The following is a 20,550-nucleotide window of genomic DNA, read 5'->3' as shown; positions in this document are numbered from 1 at the left end:
CCCCCCCCACCCCACCCCCCGGTCTACCCCACCACGCAGGCGCATCTCCTTAAATCCTGTCCCTACCCCCCTCATCTTTCTCTGCATTTCGTTCCCCCTCCTCTTCCAGCACCTCAGCAGGTTCAAACTCTTCTGCGTGAGGGTGGCGGTGATCGAAAGGTCACGTGATGAGCATCCTGCTGCCCAACATGGCGGAGTTCGACACGATCTCGGAACTGGAGGAGGAGGAAGAAGAAGCGGCAACGTCGTCGTCGTCGCCGTCGTCGTCGTCGTCGGTATCGGGGCCCGACGATGACGAGGAAGATGAGGAGGAGGAGGAAGAAGAGGAGGAGGAGGAAGAAGAAGAGGAGCAGGTGGAGGATACGCCGCCCCCGCCTCGGGTAGTGAGCGAAGAGCATCTGCGGAGATATGCCCCCGACCCTGTATTGGTGCGGGGCGCCGGCCACATCACTGTGTAAGCGAGAGGGAGCCATGGGGTTTGAAAAGGCTGAGATTTGGCGACAGAGGAATAAGGCAATCGAGGGGCCTGTGGAGTGGGGGAGGGCTGACTGAGGCATATAGTTAGGAAAGGACACCTGGTCTAAATGGGGAAACTGAGGGAGACAAGTGTAAAGGAAGTGAGGAGAAAGCAAATGTGATGCACCAACACCGGGTAAAAAGTGAGTATAGGACAGGGAAGTTAGGGGGTTGGGAGCCAGAGGGATTGGAGTAGGGGTGAGTCTCCTTGCTTCTGTGTATGCTGGCGATGAACAGTCTTTAAACTGCAGGATGTACCAGCGGACTCTTTGCCGCCAAGATTGATGTCTGGTGGAACACGGTGACAGCTGTAACAAGTGACGAGACCTAGGCTTGGACTCTTCAAAACAGAAACATAATATATTTTGTGAATAACATTATAGAATATCCACCCATCCATGTATTCATCCATCCTTTCTTCCTATCTAATCCCTTTGTAAATGAATTCAATAATCCTTTCCGTGTCTTGATCACTCCTCATTCTGACGTTTCTTAAATATCACACAATTAGAGGTTCAGGTTGAGAAGTAGCTATGAAACGTAGAAAGAGCAATGGATTGAGAGTGAGGGCTCTTGTATGTTAGTCCCAGCCCTGCTTCTTACTGGCCCTGTGACCTTGGTCAGGTTACTTCCCATTTCTGGGCCTTGATTTCTCCATTGGTAAAATGAGGGGTTTGGAGTAGATGGTTTTTAAAGCCTTTCAGCTCTGAAATAATTTAACATACCTGCAGGAGATTTTGTATTCCCAAGTATTAAATATGCAAACATTAAATATATATGGAAATTAGTCCCCTAGGAGCTGAGAATGATTTTTTGAAAACTCATACGGAGTTTTTTTTTAAATTGACATCTTGGATCATATTTGAGAAAATAAAAAGGGGGAGGGACCTCATAGAGTAGTAGTTGTCAAAGCACAAGAAAAATTTAATGGTTCTCTGGTCTTTGAAGAGTGCTTTCTCGTTTTTATGTGCTTGGACAGTAAATACTTGGAAGTTTGAATATTGTGTCATGTTCATCCTCTTAATTATGCTATCATTTACTGAGTTTTCAAAATAGGACTATTTTTTCCTATCAAGTCATGCTGCCTGTAATTTTGATAATGGCTCACCTACCCCTCTTTCAGTTGAGTTCATATTATCTGAAATCATATATTATGCACCACCTCCCCCGTCATGTTAGCTTTTAATTTTAACATGCTGAGTATTTTAATTGTAATATACTTTTGTGATCTTTGCATGAAAAGTATTAAGGAAGATTTCGAAATTGTGGAAGAGTGTGGGGAGATTTTTAGACCTGCCTTTTGGTTAGGCAATTTTAACACAATTTTTCTTGGTCCAAGAATTTTGCAGATAGCCTACAATGTTCAGACGCCAGCTTACTGCGCTGTTTTATTTCCATTCCTTTCATCACTAGGGAAACAATTTATTACTCAAATTAATTATGATTCTGGTACCAAAGGTTACTTTCATGCAGATTATTTCATATGATCAAACAGAAAAAGGCTTTTTATTCCAGTCTATAATTTTATATTCCAGCATTCCTCCCCTTCATTTTTTTCCTAAAATTCAGAAAACAAGGAACAGGGAAGAAAACAGAGTTTAGGTTCCCTGAAACTTATTTGTGGTTCCATTCTACTCCTCACACAACCATGGTGAAGTACTTAACAACCTATTTTCAATTAAAAGCAAAGCACTGACACTTGCCATGCCCAGGCCCTTATGATAGGTGTAATGACCTTCTCAGCTTAAAAATTCTGGAATAAGGAGTGTGAAATAATGGTGCTCATAGTAACTGCTGGTATTAATTGAAGCCAAAACCTGAAAAGCAGCAAACCAGTACTTGAATTGCTAACCAGCGTACATAGTTTGGAAAATTACTTAGTTGTATTGTACACATTCTCTGACCTAGAAAGCGTGTTTGATGTTAAATGAGAAACTGGTCTTTCTATGATAGGAAAACCTTCCTTACAACAGGTAAAGTAAGATCCTTAGGAAATAGTTAATCTAATTCTGAGACGTCTAAAATATCAGCCTCTTTAATTTTTTTCTGGCATGGGAGTGTTAGTTGCCCTATCTGAATGAAATATTTCTTATTCTCTCCCATTCTTCTTTTTTTCATTCTTCATGCAGTCATCTGTTCTTTAGAGGATGTTGTTTCTTTTCAAAGTTTAAAATTTGAGAACCATCACCTCAAATTCAGTATATCTTAAACCCAATTTATTTTCCCTCCCCAGATTGTCTGTGCATTCCAGTTTCCCCATTTCTGACCCTGATACTGCCATTCCAATCTTCCAGGGTAATATTTCAAGTCCTTGAGTCATTTTTAACTCTTCCTTCTCCTTGAATTGCCCTTTGCCAGTCTGTCCCAGAATTATGTCATCATGCCTTTTAAAAGGTCTATTAGATCATTCATTTTCTCCATTTCTACTGGCACCTCTCTAGTTTGGGTTGCCATCATCTCCTGCTTGAATTGCGGCCACAGTCTGCCACCTCTCCCCACCCCAATCCATCTGCATGCTTGTGCCAAACTAATTTTCGTAAAACACGGTTTAATCATGTCACTTTCCTGCTGAAACACCTGCACTGTATCTTAATTAGGTTTGAATTCCTGTGCTCTCTTCCTCCACCCTCAGAGATCATGGAGTCCCTCTGCTTGTTCAAAACTCACCCCTCCATTTATGCTTTCCATATCCTTCTCTTCCAGCCTCCTCCCAGGCAGCACCTCTCTATATATTACCTCACTCAGCCTCTCTGTTGGCTCAGCCTGTAAACATATTCAGTCTCTCTAATTCTTTAAAAATAAAAGCCTTCTTAGACCTACATTCCCCATTAGCTATTGTCTAATCTCTCTTCCTTCTTTCTCCAAATTTCTTAAGAGTAGCTACATTCACCATATCTATTTCCTCTTCACCCTTCTGTAATCTGGATTCTGCCACCATGACCACAGACAAACTGGTATCATTAAGATCACCATGACCCTCCTGTTGCTAAATTAGTGGGCATCTTCAATTTCCTATCTTTCTGGTCCTCTCTGCTGCATATAATGACTCCCTCTTTCTCAGAGGCTTTTACTCCAGGGGTCACAAACACACTGGCCTTCAGAGGCGAGACAGGTTACAGAAAATAGTGCAGCATGAGTAATGATGGGGCCTTAGTTGAACTGGAAGGTATATGTTTTGCCTAAAGGTATTCAAATTCTGATTTAAAAAAAAACATTTTGCCAGCCAAACAAATCTAGGAATTCCTTGGCCATTTCACTCTTCCTGGTTCTCCTTATATTTTTCTGGTTATTCCTTAACTGCCTCATTCATGGGTTTCTTTTCCTTTCTTGCTCCTTAAATACTAGTGATCTCCAGGGTTTTGTTCTCAGCCCACTATTCTCATTCCCTGCTCTATCTAGATGGTCTCATCTTGACTCTCATGGTTTCAATTATCTGATGTCTCCCAAATATGTATCAGTATCTCTATACCAGACTCTGTTCTGACTCTTATCTGGACTTCCTCACCTAATGGCTCACTGACATCTTAAATTCAACGTACTCAAAACAAAACTCATCCTCCCCCTCTCGCATCCCCTCACACCCCCATCCCAACCCCTCAAAAATTTCCTCCTATTTCTGAGTTCTCCAACTCAGTTAAATGGACCTCCTCCTATCCCATTATTCATCAGTGGTTCCTCTTTCCCACTCAGTTTTCTCACAGCTAAGCAATCAGTGGGTATTAGTAATGTATGACCTAAAAATTTCTTCTTTTCCTCCCTACCACCACTTCCCTGATTCAAGCCCCTTTCACCACCCTACTAGTTATCTTGCCTTCATCCTTGTCACCTCCAAATCTATTCCTCAGCCTGCTGCTCAATGGAGACACCACTTTCCTGTTTAAGACTTCTGTGGTTTCCCCTTCATCCATAGGATCGAGTCTAAGCTCTATAACATGGAATATAGAACTGGACCCTGCCTATCTATCAGCCTAATCTTTTGACATTTCCCTTTACTGCTTGTATTTTCTTATTCACAGCATGCTGTTTATCTCTTTGCCTCTGCTCAAGCTGGGGCCTTCATCTAGAATCCCAGTACCTACCACCCTTACCTCATAAGTCACCACCTCCTGCAAGTCTTCTCTGCCCTGAATAAATTGGAAGCAGAAATGGCAGGACAATCACTGGTTCCCTCTGAATTCTCAGTGCTTAACACAGTGCCTGCCCTGAAGTAGACACTCAGTAAAAGTGAGTTGAATAAATACTGGTTCACTTTAGTAAAAATATGCCCACCATAGTGTGTGCTGTATTATAGGCCCTCAACAAATGCTAGTTAGTTGAATCATCCTCTGGAGAGTATTTGTGTTTCTGAGCATAGATACAATACTACCAGATTTGGGGTGGGGGTTATGGCATGTCCTTACCTCTGAAAGGTTTGTTGAGCAAGACTTTATGTGTCAGAATACCCCTGTGTGCTTATATCATCTTTACACATTGGTTTTCTCGTTACTTATCAAGATATCATTTAATGTCTTATCAATCAATTATAATTTTTTGAGAAGTCGAATGACCTAACCAGAATAATTGTAATTCCAAATCTGAGATGATGATGATCATAAATGGATATTTGGGTATCTTTTTTCAAATTAAAAATTTTTTTAAGTGTCATTAAGGCAGATATATTTGATGTGTTACTCATTGCTGTATATATACCCAGCACAAAGAACAGTAACTGCCATCTTCTGTGTGTCAGTATGCCAGTATGATGGGCACTACCATTTAAATATTGTATAACACACCTAAAATATTTTATTAAAAGATACAAGAATGCCTTTAATATATATATAAATGGCTAAATTAACTCCCACAGATTTGAGGTTTTAGAAACAGAAATAATGAAATGTCTCTTGTAAGTATTGTTTCAGAAATACTATACATTTGAGTGATGTAGCTTAGTGTCTATCATTTTTCATCTCTTTTAGGATGAATATTTGGATCTTACATCTCATGAGATTTTTTTTCTTATTTATAGGTATTACCACACTCTTTATATTACTTAAAATATATAGATATTTACCCTTGATAATACAGCTGTATAGAAGTTAGTAGAGATAAGAGGTTACCAATTCTCAGAAATATATAAAATTCTCATTAAAATTAATCTAAAAGAGCTGAAGTGATTATATACAGAATTGAAAAAAGATGCCCAAATTTGCCAAACAGTGCATTTCTGCAGAAAGTTAGAGAGCACTACAAATATTGATACTTCTCTAATCAGTGAATGGAATGCCTTTTCTGTAAACAGCTGTCTTTGAGGAATTACAGTGAAGCATTGTTAATTTGTGTTTGTATAAGGTAAGTATTTTATAAGATTTTAGGCTTTGAGAATACTGAAGCTATGGTAACTTGTCATTTTACAGGGCAGCAAGACATGATTATTTCCATATGGAAGATAAAAGAAATTTAATTTTTTAAAATCTCTTTTAATTGAAGGGCATAGACTTTCCTTTTTCTTGTTATAGTAAATAGAGATCAGTGCAGGTTCTTCAGAATCAGTGTTACTATAAGTGCATAGTTTTCTAGTGAAATGGTTTTTGTTGGCAGAATTTTACTACACTTTGATGTGTTTTCTTAAATAACCTGAACACATAAACTTAAATTTGAGCAAGGTTTTCAAAGGCTGATGTATAGTCATTTTCAAAAGAATTAAAAACAGTAAGGGGTATAGGGAGGGAGAAAAGAGGGAAGAGCAACTAGAGGACCCATCCTTCTTTACCTCAGTTTCCTTTACTCCAAAGAATTGTCCAAGCAATTAAAATTTGGGGCATTGGAGGCACTTAACAAATAAAATACAATCATTAAGAACCACCAGCTGTGTCAGCTTCAAACACATAATAGGCTCTATATTTAATGAAGCCGATAAAATGACAGTGTGAGCAGTTCCCAAGTGCCTTTGTCTAATGCTGAAGAACCCCACATCTTGACTCATGTCTGTCACTGATCAGTAATGGGTAGATGAGCTTGTCTAACCTCTGTGGACTCACAGTTCTTAACTTAATGGTTTACTTATGAAACAAAGCTGAGGTGTTCATTTAGCAGGAGCCATTTCAACATTTTCCTAGTAGCTACTAAGTAAAATGTTGTGCCTAAGATTATTTAAGTACTCATTTTAGGTGCTGAATATCTAATGGAGAAGTTAAAGAAAGAAATCCCTGGTAGGCAAGAACAGAATTGCTACTACCTTTTAGCCCAAATTATGAGAATATATTGGGCCTAGTTTGCCTATCTTTATACCTTTTGAAGTAGATAAATGTAGGCCATAATGGAGTGTTTTAAGAAGTAAAATGACACTTTCCTTAGCATTTCTTTTTTTTTTTTTTAATTTTTGTCCACACTGCATAGCTTGTGGGATCTTCATTCCCCGACCAGGGATTGAACTTGGGCCCTTGGCAGTGAGAGCAGAGAGTGCTAACCACTAGACTGCCAGGGTATTCCCTCCTTACCATTTCTAATATACTTTTTATATTTTAGAAAATACAATCCATTTTTATATTAGAGAACAAAATTTGTAATGTGAATTTAGCAAGCAGTTTTTGAGAACCTGAGCACTGGGCTAAGCACTATGAAGAATACAGAAAAAAGAAAGTACAGGTCTTGGTTTACAAAGCTAACAGGAAAATCTCCTTTAAGGAATTGGTGTGGATCAGCGAAGAATAAAAGAAAATATTTTATTAAATTTTTAATTGTGTAGTACAGATTAAAGTTGGCTATGAGTGTTCAGAGAAAGGGAAATCCATGAAGGCTTGCAGCAGGGGTTGACTTGAGTTTTGAGGACTGCATTGGATTGAAACTAGGGAGAGGAAGCAAGAGAAACCACATGAGCAAAGACGAGCCAACACAGCAGTGGCAATGGAAAGGAAGGAAATGATATGAGAATGATTTCAAAGGAACAAATAACAGGACTTGGGACCACCTGGATATAAGCAAGGTGCAAAAAATAGGAGAGGGAAGGTCCAAAAAATACCAGGGTCTAGGTTAAAGAGAGTCAATGTGCCATTGATAGAGATGAGGAATTTGGAAGGGGGGAGCCAGTTTCCAATAAAAGGTAACTTTTAATTTTAGACGTGTTCACTTGAGGTGTATTATTTTGTAGCACGATATCCAAATGGAAATAGTTATTTTTGTTGTTTTTTTTAATTTATTTTATTGAAGTATAGTTATTTACAATGTTGTGTTAATTTCTGCTGTACAGCAAAGTGATTCATTTATATATATGTATATATTCTTTTCCATATTCTTTTCCATTATGGTTTATCACAGGATATTGAATATAATTCCCTGTGCTATACAGTAAGACCTTGTTGTTAATCCATTCTATATATGCTAGTTTACATCTGCTAACCCCAAACTCCCACTCCATCCCTCCCTCACCCACCCTCCCCCTTGGCAGCCACAAGTCTGTTCTCTATGTCTGTGAGTCTGTTTCTGTTTCATAGATAAATTCATTTGTGTCATATTTTAGATTCCACATATAAGTGATATCATATGGCATTTCTCTTTCTCTTTCTGACTTACTTCACTTTGTATAATAATCTCTAGGGCCATCCATGTTGCTACAAATGGCATTATTTCCAAATGGAAATTTTTAGTATGCAATTAGAGATGAGGGACTAGAGCATGTTGGGAAATATAGAACTAGAGATATAGATTTGGCATAGAAGTGATTGTCAAGGCTATTAAAAATAGATGAACTGTTGTAATTCCTTTAGAAAGAGGAGCAGATGACTAACAGCTAAACTTTGGGAAAAGACAAGAGTGTTAGGAGAGAGTGAATGAATCGGAGAACGTTAGGAAGGAGTGGTGAACAGCATCATAGGCTGCAAAGTCGGGGGGAAAGTTCTGAGAAGAGGACATTGAATTTGGCACTAAATAAGATGAACTTGTCTTTCTAAATAAATTTACCAAATAAGGGATTATTTTCAGTATAGTAACAGCATCAAAAGAGAAATTTCAGAAGGTTAGGGACTTCCCTGGTGGTCCAGTGGTTAAGACTCCACGCTCCCAACACAGGGGCACGGGTTCCATCCCTGGTGGGGGAACTAAGATCCCACATACCACACGGCACAGCCAAAAAAAAAAAAAAAAGCCAGCATGTTCATTCAAAAGGTTAAGAAAGGAAGGGGTAATATTAAGGAAATGGAAACAGTGGCAACGAAAGTTCATTTGTCTGGTGATAAATGCAAAGAGAATAGCAAAGCTAAAAATTTTTTAAATAATAGAAATATTCCATGCATTTTGAGGAATACATCTGTCTATATTCTGTATGTATTTGATATGTAGTAAAAGAATGGCAACTGGGAAAAGCTATAATGGCAGCAGTCTCTAATGGAGGTAGGAACATATTATTAACGTTGTATCTAAAAGGCAAAAGGGGAATTCCTTGGTGGTCCAGTGGTTAGGACTCAGTGCTTCCACTGAAAGGGACACAGGTTTGATCCCTGGTCAGGGAACTAAAACCCCACATGCTGCACTGCACGGCCAAAAATAAATAAATAAATAAATTGGATTTTTTTTTTTTTTTTTTTTTTGCGGTACGCGAGCTTCTCACTGTTGTGGCCTCTCCCGTTGCGGAGCACAGGCTCTGGACGCACAGGCTCAGCGGCCATGGCTCACGGGCCCAGCCGCTCTGCGGCATGTGGGATCTTCCCGGACCGGGGCACGAACCCGTGTCTCCTGCATCGGCAGGCGGACTCCCAACCACTGTGCCACCAGGGAAGCCCTAATTTTAAAAAATAGAAGACAAGCTGTACGAATGGAAATAGAGCTCTGCTTTCAAATGTATCATGTCTACTTTCTATAAATGAAACCTGTATATATTTCTTACGCAATAAGAATTAACTGTGGAATAATGAATTCAATTACATCTTCTTGACTAGTGATAAGGTCACTATTTACCTAAATATGATTTGAATGAAATATGTTTCTTGCTCTATTAAATATTTGTCATGTTACTGATTGCTTAGTTAGTACATAATTACAAATATATATTTAATACTAGAGTATCAGTTTCTCAAACAGCACATGAAAGTTGCCATAAAAATTCATGTACAAGAGTACCATTTTATTTTTAAGTTTGGTTATACTCCTCTATGTATAGATTTAAGGGGAATGTTATGAGAATGTTATTATAAAAATGTTATGCTCTCGTTGTGTGTTGTACTGACACCTAGAGAAGTAATGAAGTTTTTTAATGAAGTGAAGTTCTTTTTATAATTGCTAATTAATTTTCTCAACTCTTTTAAAGTATAGAATTTGTTGTTTTAAAATACATTTTAAACATGCAAGGTAAAATATATTTATGTACAGATATGTACCTTGCTGCTAGCTGCTAAATATAGTCTTTTGCACAAAAAGAGCACAAGGATTGGCTTGTGTCCTTGAAGAGGAGCTGTTAACATAAATGATACAAGGAGACTGTGATTCTCACAGAGAGTTTTAATAGGACGTTGGATTCTTAAGATGTCTTTAAAGTGACCCTAAGACCAAAGTGCAATAAATCAGTAGAATCAAACAGGACATACAGTAGCTTATTATTCAACAAACTTTTATTAAGCACCTACTAGATTCCATTGTGCTAGTGGAAGCATAGTGGAAGATAGCAAAGTAAATAAGCCATAGTTTCTGTTCTCAAGGAGCTTAATATAGGACAGAAAGAATTTAGGGATTAGCATTTGAATTTTGGTTGCCTCCTCTTACTATGTGACTTTGGGCAAGTCATTTGATTACTTTTTGAAAAAATTTTTTCTGAGTGTCAGCTTCCTTCTCTGTAAAACAGAGATAACAATACCCCTCTTGAAGGGTTGTGAATTTTAGAGGTAATGTATTTACCTAACACAGTGTCTAACCCATGGTAAGTAGATAGTTACTGGTAACTGTTACTATTATTGTCTACCTCAAAAGGAGTTCTTATTAAATGTTAGTGTTTTTTGCTTACACTAACATAAAATTGTAGTCACTCTGATATATCATCTAACATGCAGGAAGTGACCTTTGTTATTCCTACCAAAATCAATCACCAAGTAGGTGAAAGAAGGCTTATAAAAAATCATTTTGACTTAGTACAGATTTCAGTGAGTGTACTTGAAAAAAGTCAGAGCTTTTGAGGCTGGGATCTGTTTTCTCAAAATTGGTTGAACATATACATAAAAGCCATTCATAAGGATCAACCTTTGAGTATCTGAATAGTAACTGATCATAAGTTGTCAAGCTCTATAGTTCCAAAGGTTACATTAGTTTTTATTAGGAATTTTCATATATCCACAGAAGTAGAAAGAATAGTATAATCCACTCCCATATATAACCCATCAGCCAGTTCTAACAGTTATCAATTAAAATGGGTTTTAACAGAGATGTTTCAATCAAAAGTTGTGATATTTCCAGCTGTATGTCAGTGTTTCTCTATTATTTTTTAATCTCATATCATGGTTCTAGTTAGAATCCTACTTTAACATTGGCTCCTTAAGTTTCTTTTACTGTTAATTTGGATTAATAGTCAAAGGTGTATTTTCTATAAATATCAAATTATTTTTAGGACGTGCTTTTAGGTCACAACATCAAAAGAAAAATGCATGGCTTTGTAACTTTTTTTAAGGGCAAGAGTTAAATATGCTGGGTAGAATATATTTTGTTCTGTCTTTGTTTTTAAGGTTTGGCTTGAGCAACAAGTTTGATACTGAATTTCCCTCAGTTCTAACAGGGAAGGTAAGTGAGAGTTTGCATTGAACTTTTCAATTCTAAAAGCATTGTTTTATGACTTATTTAGTGTTATGACAAGTGCTTTGACTCACTGTAATGAAGTCTGATAATAAGAGGTCAGGGTAATTGGAGGCTATGTCGTTAGTGACTGAAAGCTGTCTCCATGACTACTAGCATATGACCAGTTATTTTGTTCATGTCCATTAATGCCAGCCATTACTTACTTATCTGTTCAGTTTTTCCAGTTTTGCCTTTTTTCTCAGCACTGGTAGCTGTAATTGTTTTCATTTAGGTCAGTAATTTCCAATGATTTTAGAGTTAACAAAGTTATCAGTGTTCAAATTTGTATCACTCTATGAATTTTAGTGTCCTGTGATGTGATTTGTTATACATCAAAAAATCAAATTTTTGGTTGGACATTTTTCTGTCATTTAGATAGCTTGAGCTTCTACAATTGGATTCACTGCAATAAATTGTTATTACCTTTTTGTTTCCTGGTTCCTCTACACCCAGTAGTATCTTCTAGCATCGAGGCTCAATATTCAAAGACTTCCTAGGATTCAAAACTGTTTGGAAAATCCTCTTACAACAGTAATGTTAACTTCTAAACCCAAAGGAAAAAGCTCTGACTAAGGCAAAAAGAATATATAAAACTCCTAGCGTATTGTCAGGTACTTATTAGCTTCACAATGTAAGTTTGTGGTTGTTATTGATAATTCTTCATCAGTATATCCCAGTTTCACCCTGATTGTTTTTCCACTTTTCTCTACTCACCAGCTTTCAATTTTAATTGCTTTTGCTACTTTAACCTTCTTCATCTGAGTAATTGTTTGTTCTTGGTCCCATCGGTAATCTGTTCTCTTTGATTGTTGACCTTTTCTGTCTCTCCTGATATATAATGTCAAATCATTCCATATAGTACTAAACAAGTGGTGATAGTCCCTAGGTAAGTGAACATTAGAAAATATGTGGCCATTTATCTTTTTAGGATACAAAGAGCCCTTTGGTTTGAGATTTTGGCCTCACTCTCTAGTATGTTCTACCTTCCTATCCTGATCATTTAGAATTATTCACCAATTTAAGCAGCAGTTCAGATTTAGATTTGTGTATATGAATTAATCATAAATGTTTTTTCCAAGAGAAAAAATAGCTATCGGAAAAAATCTCTTGAATAGTAATTTGTCTGTGGAAAGATGGCAAATTCAATATTAAAGAGAATGTGAATTAAAGCATCTCCAGTGGAAAACTTGTTCTTTATGTTTCCCTTGATGCTGCTGCATGTGTTGTCTGGGCAGTTACATCCAGCTTTATTATTGGTTTAGTTAAAAAAAAGTTTGAATTATAAATACAAGTAACTCTAGAAAATGAATAATCAAAAAATATGTCAGAGAATAGAGTTCCCAGGTGTAAGAATTATCCATCTTTGAAATTGGCCACTTTTATGTGCTCGAGGAATCTTCAGAATATTTCTTCACACCTCTTCATTTCTTTCCAAGCCTTCTAAAACTAGAAATTCCACCAGCATAAAAGATAGTCATTTTTTAAACTAGGGAAGTAGGAATATTAAGCTGCCTTTGGTATGCATTCACACAACCTAAATGATCTGGATATGAACTGTTCTTAAAGATATCCATTCTTTTCAGGTGACCGTTTTCATAACACATAATGATTGGATATTTATTCTAGTGTGCATTATTTAAATGCACAAAATTTCTCATAAATTGAATGAGGCATAAATGATACAGTGATGTTTTTCCTAGTTTAGTGTTTGGTGATGAAAAAAACTAAAAGGAATTCTGAAAGTCTGATTTTTTTTCAAAGTCACATGATAACTTTATTTTCTCTTTATTTATTTTCTCTTTAATGAGATTATTTTTCTCCGGTAGGCACTATTTCATTTGTATAGGTTATTTTGGATTATCAAAATGCATCTCTGATAACTGTGGGGTCTTGAGAGGCAAAAAAGAATTTGCATGTTTCAGAAAAAATCTAAAAGAAAAAAAAGGTTTGAATTCCAGACTTAGCAGCAGTGTAAGTATATTTCAAAATGAATAAATGCAGTAGGTAAAATAGAAAAATAAATCTGCATTTTACAAAACCAGTATTCCAGCATGAGTGGAATTCTATATAGCATTTATGCCTAAACTAAGCAAAATTGTGGAGTGAATTCTGAAAACCTCAAAAGCCATTTTGTTAAGTTCTGTGACTCAGTATTAATTTTGTGCTTCTTATGTATTAATGCTTTTAATATAAATAAAAAGATAATCTTTTATATTAAGTTAAGGAAAGATTGTTTCCTCCTTTCACTGAAGATAAGTCCTCCTGTCGTGATAGGACATATCAAACAGGTGTATACATACAGATTCTGGTGACCAGAAAATGAAAGAACCACAAAACTTCAGAAAAGAAATAAAAGCTTCCGGCCCTCAGCTTGAAACAATTAAATGGTGTTACAGGGAGATTAGTGTGCAGTGTTGGGAACCATAAACCATAAAATCCACCTTTACTATTGCGATCCAGTATGACAAGTGATTGATTGGGTTGTGTTCCCCATGATTGAAGGAGGCAAATCAGTCCTGCTGGGTTTTGCTTAGATTTTCTTCTGTTTGCAAAGTCTCTTGCATCCTGTTATAAAATATTATGACCCTTTCCCCCACCTTTATGATGTGGCTTTCTTTTTTCTTTCTAAGAAAGTCAAAAGGAATTAAATGTTTCTTTACAACCTGCCATTCAGCTACAAAGTAAAGGGCTTCCATCTAACCTTCATTACTAGAAATACTCAATTATATGGAAGTAAATGAGTAAAATGTTATTAACTCTGATTCCACACAGTTAACTAAACATTTCTTTCACATTGTTTAAAATCGGGAGTTAACCAATTCTCATTTCCTATGCCTTTATCTCTGTTTTATGACTTTTACTGTTATTCAAATACAGATTTTTTTTTCAAAGACAATTCTGGCTTCCTTTTAAAGTCAAAATGAAGATTTCAGTTTATTCTTTGAAATTCTAGTAAAAGTTTTCTTTTCAATATGTTTCTGTTATTACTTCAAAAAATTTGAACTCTCACTTTTAGTAACTTGAATGTTTTAGTTTTTAATTTGTCCATAGTAAGAGAGTACAAACTGTGAATATTATATGTTAAAAGTGGAAAGTATTGGTGGAGAAGAAGGAAAATTGCCACATTTTAGAAATGCTTTTGTTAATTCATTTCCAGAAGCATGTAATGAAAGATAAATCTTATAACAAATTTTATATACCTTGGCATATAATTTACTTCATTCACAGTGTTTTAAACAAAAATCAAATTTTACATTTTGGATTGATTCATTTCTGACTTTAGCCTCATTCTTTACTTTTTCTCGTCTGTGCTTACACGCTTTTAAATAAAAGTTTTAAATAAAAATTTTACTTTTTAAACATACATTTAAATTCTACTTACAAGCACTTAAATTTGTAAATGGACAGATTTAATAATTTTATGAGTTTATATCAAAATTTGCCATATTTAAAAAATGTATTAGTGTTTCTGGATACACAGTTTAAAGAAAATTGATAATAATGTTATATTACAGATTACAGCTAAATACATAAATATATTTTCCTTATTTTAACTTCCATTTGCTTGCTCAGTGGCTCACTAGGAAAAAAGAAGTTGAATATCACTCTTTGAGAGGTAAATTTTAAGATAGCAACTTAGTACCTTGATTTTACAAAGAACATCTTTTCTCTTAAGAATTGAAAAGCATTAAATTTGCATTCAAAATGTAGCAGTTTATCCTTTTGTTTATAATAGACTGTGTAGCAAAGCTGTGGAGTATTAAGTTACCTGATACAAACCTTCAGGTGATACTCGATGCAAAAAAGAGCTTTGCTTTTCTTTCTCCAAATCTAGTCAAATACGATTCTCTGACTTCCTTTCTCAAAGCATTCTAGTTAGGAGGTCCTTTCTAAGGTATAATTTCCATTCCCTGTGAGGTATGTAATAGAAAAATTATTTATTTCATTTTATAGATGGGAGACTAAAACTCACAAAAATTAAATGAACTTACCTAGGATTTTTTATAACTAATAAGAGACTAGAATCTAGATCTTGACTTGTTGTCTTAATGTGCTTAGCCTGTTGGTGTTTTCTATTTTCAATTATAAGCCATGGTTCTCTGAATTTACTTTCATATTTACTCCAGATATTTAGTCATTTATTTGGAATTCTTTTCACTCAGTGATTGTCTTTAGGTCATATTGGAGAATGAAATCAGTTTAGTTTCCTCCTGTAAATACAGTTTTGAGCCTTACAATTTCACAACTTGTTAACATATTAGGAAGAAAATCTAATTTATAGGTTAAGCGATTAACATTATTGGGTGGCATGAACAATTCTAATAAAGCTAGTATAATTATTTAATGTTTAAATCATGATGGTACTGAATTCTGTGGTCATGTATCTTTCTAACGTCTGCTAATAGGTATGTATTGTAGTATTGATTCTAAGACATGTTTATTAAAAGACAAAAATGTAATAAATTGATTCCTGTAATACAATTTTTACTTGGAAGAGTTATAAAGCTCTGTATTTTTGATACCAAACATGCTAGTGGGGTTTTTATTTTACAGCAGCTTATTTTTCCTAGTAATTTCATAATTTTTGCTTGCACAACCAGATGGCAGAATTTTTTTCCCATAGATTTTACAGTGTGACAGCTTTCTAAATGAAAGGGAATCATTTTTGTGATCCAGAAATGTGATTTCACTGAAAGCAAACTATTTTTAGTATACCTTTGAATTGTATAACCTTCAAGCAGAGTTTTTTGTATAAATCTAATTATGCCTGTCATGCTCTTGCCTTTGAACTTTGTCATTGTTTACAGAGAGGCACAAGCAGCCACTTCCAGGAATGGAGGTAGTAATTAAAAATATTAAATTTGTATATTTAAGGATCTCTGAACTTCTAAAATTTATAGCAGCTATGAGTCCATTTTATACTAATATTAAGACTGTGTTTTGAATGTGATCACTCCTCACTGTCTTTTGTTAGTGTAGCTTTTCCCTACAAACAATGGCAAGTGTTAAAATTGTTATCTTGCAAATTTGCCAGGGAGAAAAGCTTTGAGAGTTGCCTTTTTAAAGATAATCCAGAAATATTGCTGAGGTCTAAATTTAATTCTATTTACTCTGGTAGTATTTAGGTTTTATTGTTGTATTATGCTTCTAGTCTTACTCTACCTTTAGTCTGAGTGACTGGAGACTATAAATAATATTGCTTTAATAATGAGAATATTTGTAAGAAAACTGCTTAACAGGTATCCTTTACCACCAATGTTACTGTTGTCATTTTATTGTTGATAATTTCAAAAGACTGTTTTCGAACATGAGAATAAGTTCTGTAAACATGAAATTATATTGTTTTGCTTTCTAATGTCATCCAGGAGTATGTAATACATATTTTTTTGGTATTTTATTTTTTTAACATCTTTATTGGAGTATAATTGCTTTACAGTGGTGTGTTAGTTTCTGCTTTATAACAAAGTGAATCAGTTATACATATACATATGTTCCCATATCTCTTCCCTCTTGCGTCTCCCTCCCTCCCACCCTCCCTATCCCACCCCTCCAGGCGGTCACAAAGCACCGAGGGAAAGATAGGGAGGAAATATATTTAGACGTGTAATTCCTTAAAGTACTTGTAATAAGACAAACGTTTTCTTTAGATTTAGAGACAAATAGTAGAAAGCTGCCCACAGATTGTTAAAGATTGCACCCTTGTTGTAGGTGGCCCCAGAAGAATTTAAGACCAGCATTGGCCGTGTGAATGCATGTTTGAAAAAGGCTCTCCCAGTCAATGTGAAATGGCTGCTGTGTGGTTGTCTCTGCTGCTGTTGCACACTGGGTTGCAGCCTGTGGCCCGTTATTTGTCTCAACAAAAGAGTGAGTAACCATTTTATTGTGTAATAATAATGAGCTAACGTTTATTGAACACTTGCTGTGTGCCAAGTACTTTACAGAATTTATTAAATGCTCATAACAATGCTGTCCTCATTCTAGATATAAAGAAACTCGGGGTCAGAGAGATTAAGTCATTTGTCCAACCTTTATCAACGCTTTATCACTTAATATGGGTTCAATCATTATTTTAAATAAGTGCAAAGTAAGTGGAGTACTTAAGTAAATATAAATGTGACTGGGCTACTTATTCTTTTTACAAAACCTGAAGCTATGATTTAAAGTATTTCCAAGCCACAGGTATATGGGAGAGTTTCTTCTGATCTGAAGAAAGGCAGAAGTGAGAGTAATCTACAAAGTTGGTAGGGGAAATCCTTGTTAATTTTGAACATGTCAAAATAACATTCTGACATGACATTACCAGTTATGTCATGGATTTAAGACTACTACATTTATCTCGTCTTCTTTAAAATTTTATTTTGATCTTTAGAATGATTTTCCCCCAGTGGGAAGATATTTTTAAACTTTTTAATTGAAGCCAATGAGGAAAATTAATTCATTTTACCTACAGTTATTTTCCCTGTACCACATTGATGATTTCATTTAAACTTCTAAATAATAATTAGCCTACTGAACCATATTCAACATCACAGCATCTTGTGGGGGTATAATTAGTGATGCAGTTGTTTCATAAACCAAAAAGATTCCCAACAAGTACTCATTACATTTTCCCCTCCATCTTTCTCTTGCCCTCTTTAATGTCTACTTCAAAAAAACAAATAATAAAATACTGTCACCCCTATAACTTTTTGAATGGAAAATTAGACATTTTATTAATTCTCTTGGTCACTACCAGTAGATCAGTGCTTTATTTTAAATAGAGCTTAGTTTATTGTTTGTCAAAGCTTGAACAATGTTCTCAAATGGCTTTCTGTAAGTTAAAAAAAATGACAGCATAAATTTCTTTCTTTAATTGTCATATCTTTTAAAAGTTACAAATCAATAACTCCTACCCATCCTCATTATTTTTAAAGCCTCAATGTGAATTAATTATGGGATTTTTTCATCACACAAATATAGCCAATTTCAATTACTTAAGAAGAGTTTTTGGTTTTAATATTATCCAGGATCTTTTTTTCTGATGACCTGTTTACGTATTTGCCTCTTTATTAATACCTCCGCCACAAGGCCTGAAATAGAAACAATTTATTCAGTCATGTATTTTACTATGATCACTACTGATATGAAATTAATACTGATGCTGTGATTTCTTCCCATCTCCCACTACTTTGGTTAGGAATTCATATTGAAATTGAGGCATCAGTGTATTCTTAGATCACTAATCTGTCACTTTTAAAAAGTTTATTTAGTACAGATATGCAAACAGTTGTCCTGTGGGCTAAATCCAGCCCACTCTGTTTTTTAAACATTTAAATCAGTTGCCAGCATTTAAAAATTAGAATATTTAAAGTAAAATTTGAAACAGCCAGCGTCTCTTGTAAAATCTAAAGCTCTGACAGTATTGAACCCACATGCCTATCTTTCAGCAATTAGCCCTTGCTGAGTGGTGGCTCCTTCCTTTAAATAGGACACGTGGTCTCTGGTTCACCATAGAACTACGCAGCATTTACATTATCTGCCTTGCTCTGTACACTTTATAGTTATGGCCGTTGATTTTGTACATACTATGTTAACACACTAGACAATGAAGCACCAAGCACATGCTGGTAACCTTGTACAAGCACTGTCCTTTCTGGAGCCTCAATTTCCTCACCTATAAAATCCAGATAATATTAGTTACTTTTATGGTGGTTGTGATGATGAAGAGATTTAAGGCCCATCACTGCTTTTTTTTGTCCACATGGAGAAATAAAAAATAAAATACAACAATTTAAAAATGGCTCTAGCCATTTCTAACGGGGTATCTAGCTTCATAGAAGTCACGTCTGTGTTTATCCACAAAATAAAATGGAAATAATATGATTAATCTGCCCTGTGTCACAAGGTTGCTGTATAAATGAATGATTGTAAAATGTTTCCAAGAAAAGAACTTCTTTGTAAACAGTCTGCCTTGTGAACTTTTTTTTTTTTTTTTTTTTTTTTTTTTTTGGCCAGTATACGTCATGGACATTTTTTTCCAGCAAATTAGTTGAAAGAAAAGAAATACAGACCAGAATGCCCTGAGCTGCTCTTAGTCTCTCTTGGCTCTGGTAGGATTCTAAGCTTACATGACATATGAAATGAAGGTCTTTGTTTACCCATTCTTACATTTACCACTGTGTTATTATAGTCAATTTTCAGGCCTAATCCTGCCACCATCCTTAAATTTGATATTACTTTTAACATTTACCTTTTTTGCTATAACATTTGCTAAACTGAGAGGGATGTTCAGAGGGAAGGGACTGTTATCTCAGTCTTACAACATGAACATAATGTTGTTTTCCTTATGATTTCTAATTTCATTCCATTGTTATTGGAGAAGATACTTTGTATGGTTTTAATCTTTTTTTATTTATTGAGGCTTGTTTAGTGGCATAACATATGGCCTATCCTGGAGAATACTCCATGTATACTTAAGAATAAATTTGTATTATATTGTTGTGGGGTGGAGGGTTCTGTATATGTCTGTTAGATCTAGTTGGTTGACAGTGTTGTTCAAGTCCTGCCTTTCTTTACTGCTCTGCAAAGTTGTTCTATCCATTATTGAAAGTGGAGTATTGAAGTCCTATTATTGTAGAAATATCTATTTCTCCCTTCAGATTTGTCAGTTTCTGCTTCATGTATTTTGCAGGTCTGTTGCTAGTTGTGTATATATTTATCATTGTCATTTCTTCTTGAAAGATTTATATTTTCATCAATATATATTGTTAGGGAATTAATGTTTGTGTTCCCTCAAAAGTCATATGTTGCAGCCCTCCCCTCTAATATGATGGTATTTGGGGGTGGTTGGTATTTTGGCCTTTGGGAGGTACTTAGGTTTAGATGAAGTCATGAGGGTGGGGTCCTCATGGTGGAATTAGTGCCCTTATAAGAAAAAAATAGAGAGCTTGCTCTCTATCTCTCTACCGTGTGAGCAACAAGGAAGTTGTCTATAAGGAACTTATAGACAACTATAAGTTGTTCTTCTATGAGGAAAAGGGCTTCCACCAGAACCCAACAAACCATGCTGACACACTGATCTAAGACTTCGATACTCCGGAACTGTTGTTGAAGCCACCTAGAATATGGTCTTTTGTCATAGTAGCCTGAGCATATTAAGACATATAGTGTCCATCTTTTTCTCTTGTAACATTTTTTCTTACTTAAAATCTATTTTGTCTGATATCATCTATCCCAGCTCTTTTTCTGGTTACTATTTACATG

At 35.5% G+C, this 20,550-nt stretch overlaps 1 protein-coding gene across 1 annotated transcript in view; it reads left to right on the top strand.

Annotated features, from left to right (window-relative positions):
• The first annotated feature begins 16 nt into the window (after nucleotides 1–16).
• CHIC1 (cysteine rich hydrophobic domain 1) overlaps nucleotides 17–20,550 on the top strand; it is a 41,814-nt gene continuing 21,280 nt past the window's right edge. Inside the window, exons 1-3 of the mRNA XM_067724697.1 lie at nucleotides 17–454; nucleotides 11,199–11,253; nucleotides 17,017–17,172. Of these exons, the coding sequence (XP_067580798.1) occupies nucleotides 168–454; nucleotides 11,199–11,253; nucleotides 17,017–17,172 (498 nt within the window). The 5' untranslated portion in view covers nucleotides 17–167. The remainder of the gene's footprint in view (nucleotides 455–11,198; nucleotides 11,254–17,016; nucleotides 17,173–20,550) is intronic.

Source organism: Pseudorca crassidens, chromosome X (assembly GCF_039906515.1).
Source record: "Pseudorca crassidens isolate mPseCra1 chromosome X, mPseCra1.hap1, whole genome shotgun sequence".
Taxonomy (NCBI): Eukaryota; Metazoa; Chordata; class Mammalia; order Artiodactyla; family Delphinidae; genus Pseudorca; species Pseudorca crassidens.
Note: the sequence above shows the minus strand (reverse complement) of the source record. Positions and strands in the feature narration are given on the sequence as shown.